The sequence below is a fragment of the Acanthisitta chloris genome, unplaced genomic scaffold (genome assembly GCF_000695815.1).
Source record: "Acanthisitta chloris isolate BGI_N310 unplaced genomic scaffold, ASM69581v1 scaffold23307, whole genome shotgun sequence".
NCBI lineage: Eukaryota > Metazoa > Chordata > Aves > Passeriformes > Acanthisittidae > Acanthisitta > Acanthisitta chloris.
This window is the reverse complement of record NW_008684664.1, coordinates 1-4,032: the sequence shown is the minus strand read 5'-3', so window position 1 is coordinate 4,032 and position 4,032 is coordinate 1. Positions and strand designations below refer to the sequence as shown.

General features: G+C 56.1%; 1 protein-coding gene across 1 annotated transcript in view; it reads left to right on the top strand.

The window, feature by feature from the left end:
• Positions 1-2,774, top strand: part of RRM1 (ribonucleotide reductase M1) — a 14,695-nt gene extending 11,921 nt beyond the window's left edge. Inside the window, exons 15-18 of the mRNA XM_009079428.1 lie at positions 508-643; positions 900-995; positions 1,469-1,657; positions 2,504-2,774. Coding sequence (XP_009077676.1) covers positions 508-643; positions 900-995; positions 1,469-1,657; positions 2,504-2,686 — 604 coding nt within the window. The 3' untranslated portion in view covers positions 2,687-2,774. The remainder of the gene's footprint in view (positions 1-507; positions 644-899; positions 996-1,468; positions 1,658-2,503) is intronic.
• The last annotated feature ends 1,258 nt before the right edge of the window (positions 2,775-4,032 follow it).

The window sequence follows — 4,032 nt, the reverse complement described above, 5'->3', positions numbered from 1 at the left end:
CTGACTCCAACCTCCTGTCAGGGAGTTGTAGAGGGTGATAAGGTCTCCCCTGAGCCTCCTCTTCTCCAGGCTGAACACCCCCAGCTCCCTCAGCCTCTCCTCATGGCACTTGTGCTTCACCAGCCTCGTTGCTCTTCTCTGGACCTGCTCTAGCACCTCAATGTCCCTCCTGAACTGAGGGGCCCAGAAGTGAGCACAGGATTCAAGGTGTGGTCTCACCAGCATCAAGTCCAGGGGCAGAATCACCTCCCTCATTCTGCTGACCATGCTGTTCCTGACCAGCCCAGGATGCCATTGGCCGCCTTGGCCCCCTGAGCACACTGCTGGCTCCTCCTCAGCCTCCTGTCTCTCCGAACTCCCAGGTCCCTTTCTGCCAAAAGTCCCTTTTGTCACTGCCGGTCACTTGAGGGTTTGAGGTCCCTCAGATTTCTAAGTCCGTGCTGTTCTCAGCTCTGCTCTGTCCTGCCTCACTTGGTTAAGCCTTCTAACTTTGCCTATTGCCCCTAGATATGGTGTCAGGAACAGCCTTCTCCTTTCCCCTATGCCAACTGCTTCTACTGCTCAGATCTTGGGCAATAACGAGTCCATCGAGCCCTACACCAGCAACATCTACACACGCAGGGTCCTCTCAGGGGAGTTCCAGGTGAGCAAGGACTTGCTGTGTCCTTACCTTTGGGGACTGTCACTGCTGCGACAGACAAGGTGGAAGCCACACCCTCAGTGGCTCAGCCCACGTTGCTCCAAGCCCCATCCAGCCTGTCCTGGAACACTGCCAGGGATGGAAGTGTTGTGCCAGGCCTGGCTAAGCACACAGAGACCCCAGTGCTGACCCAAGTCTGTCAGGACTGTGCAGGGTCTGGTTGGACCATTTAGAACCCTTTATCCTCTGCCCCTAACAGGTGGTGAATCCTCACTTGCTGAAGGATCTCACAGAGAGAGGCTTGTGGAATGAGGAGATGAAGAACCACATCATCGCCCACAACGGCTCCATCCAGGTACTGGGGGCAGTGCTGAGGGTCCTGCCAGGCAGGAGCTGCAGGTTATGGGTTCCACTTGTCACAGAGGTTAGAAAGGGGTGATTTCATAGCAGGGAGTGTCAGAGAATCATGGAAGGAGTTGGAAGGACCCACAAGGATCAGTAGTCCACCCTCTGCCCCAGACACCCCAACAAAGCACCCTGAGCCTGAGAGTATTGGCCAAACCCTTCTGGAGCTGTCAGCCTTGGGGCTGTGACCACTGCCCTGGGGAGCAGGCTTTGAGGTCCTTCCAACCCATATCAGTCTGGGATTCTATAAGTCCACGTTTGGATTCTGGGATAGCATTGAGCTGCACAAGCGTCAGTTCCAGTCAGGATTGCTGAAGTCGTGGCCATCACTGGAGTTTGATGTTACAAATATCAGCGTTTGGGCAGTTGGTGGTTAGACCACATTGGAAAATGGTATGTGACCTCATTTTCCTGTTTCTTCAGAACATCCCTGAGATCCCTGAGGACCTGAAGCAGCTCTACAAGACAGTGTGGGAGATCTCCCAAAAGACCATCCTGAAGATGGCTGCGGACAGAGGAGCTTTCATCGACCAAAGCCAATCCCTCAACATCCACATCGCTGAACCCAACTATGGGAAGCTCACCAGCATGCACTTCTATGGCTGGAAGCAGGTACTGGGATTGGGGGTCATTCCCAACAAACCAGGGTGGATCACTGTAGCACATGGGGTGGGTGATCAGCTCTGCCATGGCTGTTTGGGCTCAGTGGTTCTGGGAAGGGTTTCATGGTACGTTCAGGGGTTGGAATGGGGCTTAGAGATGGTCCAGCCCCAACCCCTGCCCTGGACAGGGACACCTCCCACCAGAGCACGTTGCTCAAGGCTTCCGCCAACCTGGCTGTGAACACTGCCAGGGTTGGAGCAGCCACAGCCTCCCTGGGCAACCTGGGCCAGTGTCTCACCACCCTCACAGGGAAGGATTTCTCCTAATATCTAGCCTAAATTTCCCTCTTTCAGTTTCTCCCCGTTGCTCCTTGTCTGTCCCTGCAGCTCCTAACACAGATCCCTCTGCAGCTTCCCTGGAGCCCCTTCAGCTCCTGCAGGTTGCTCTGAGGTTTCCACACAACCTTCTCTTCTCCAGGCTGAGCAGCCCCAGCTCTCTCCTAGGGAAGCTGCTCCCACCCTCTGATCAGCTTTGTGGCCTCCTCTGGCCTTGCCCCAACAGTTCCACGTCCTTCTGATGTTGGGGACACCAGAGCTGCATGCAGCACTACAGGTGTGGCCTCACCAGAGCAGAGCAGAGGGGAGAATCACCTCCCTTGGGCTGCTGCCCACACTGCTGTGGCTGCAGCTGTTCCCTTCAGTGAGGAAGGGTATTAGGCTGTTTATTTCTATGGATTTGATGTTCCCATGGAGCATGCCTAGAGCAGCAAAGCTGTGGGTGCCTGTGGTGTTGTTCCCATCAACCCTGGGAGGCTCCAGCTGCTCCCAGCCCTGAGGCTCATCTTCTGCTCCACAGGGCCTGAAGACTGGGATGTACTACCTCCGCACAAAACCAGCTGCCAACCCCATCCAGTTCACCCTGAACAAGGAGAAGCTGCGGGAAAAGGTCTCAAGGGAAGAGGAGGAGAAGGAGAGGAACAAGGCAGCCATGGTGTGCTCCTTGGAGAACCGGGAGGAGTGCCTGATGTGTGGCTCCTAACCATCCCAGCTGGCCAGTGCCTGCTGGGATGGGAGCAGCCAGGGGAACAGGAGGGAGCAGGGTTGGGTTGGGTGTAGCTTCCCAATCCATGGGCTTGGGCACAGGCATGGAGAGAGGGCAGGGAGTGTAATGTAGCTGGGATTTCTGGGAACTCCTCTGCTCTGGTATGGCCTGACGTAGAGCTCTGGGGGCAGCAGTGAGGGTAGGGCAGCTGGCAGGGCCACCTCCTGGGCTGTCCTGGGTGCTCCACACAGTTCCTTCCACTCACTAAGGACTTGTATCCCAGAGGGAGAAGCACACCTGGCTGATCCCTTCCCTTGACTTGGACAGACACAGCAAGGAAAACTTCCTGGTGTAGGTGTGGTTGTCAGTGCCAGGGCACAGGAGCACCTGGACTCTGTCCCACCTGCCAGACCCACCTCCCACTGCTGCTTCCTCTCCCTGTCCTCTCCTCTGCCCTTTCCAAAAAGCTTTGGGAGGAGCAGATGGTGTGCTGGTCCCATGCCATCCTTTGAAGGTCACATGCCATTTTTGAAGGCCACATGCCCTGGCAAGTTATTAGATATCTCTGTGCTGCTCCTGCACTTGCTCTGTGCTCCATCAGGCAGTTGTGCAGTACTTGCTGAGCTCAGGAACCACAGGACCAACCCTTCAGCCAGCCAAGCTCAATAAACATGGAATGTTGAAGGAATGAGTGGTGGGAACACTTCTGTCTGGTTCAAAATGGGTGTCTGTACTCACAGGTTCTTGCTGTTGCTCCTGTGTTGGTTTCCACAGAGAGATGGAGAAGTTCTCAGAGAACAGAGAGAAGTATCTTGGGAAGATCACAAGAAAATGTAACTCAGTCTTTCTTGTTAGTTCTACAGCTCCTGCCAGGAGGTGCAGCCAGGTGGGCTCAGGCTCTGCTCCCAGGAACAGGGACAGGACCAGAGGAAGCACCTCAGGCTGTACCAGGGGAGGGTCAGGTTGGCCATCAGGAGGAATTTCCCCACGGCTCGCGGGCACTGGGATGTGCTGCCCAGGGAGGTGGTGGAGTCACCAAACCTGGAGGTGTCCAAGGAGCTCAGGACGTGGCCCTCAGAGCTCTGGGCTAAGTGACAAGGTGTGATGGGTCCCAGGTTGGACTTGGTGGGCTCAGAGGGCTTTTCCACCCTCTGTAGTTCTGTGATTAACCTTGGCTCCCTGAACAGCTCATGGAGAGAGGAAGGATCGTCTCACCTGCAGCACATCAAGGGGCTGAGCTCACCTGTCCAAGGGGTCGGAGCTCACCTGCCCGGGAGTGTCCGAGCTCACCTGCCCGGGGGTGTCAGAGCTCACCTGCCGGGTGGGTCGGAGCTCTCCTGTGC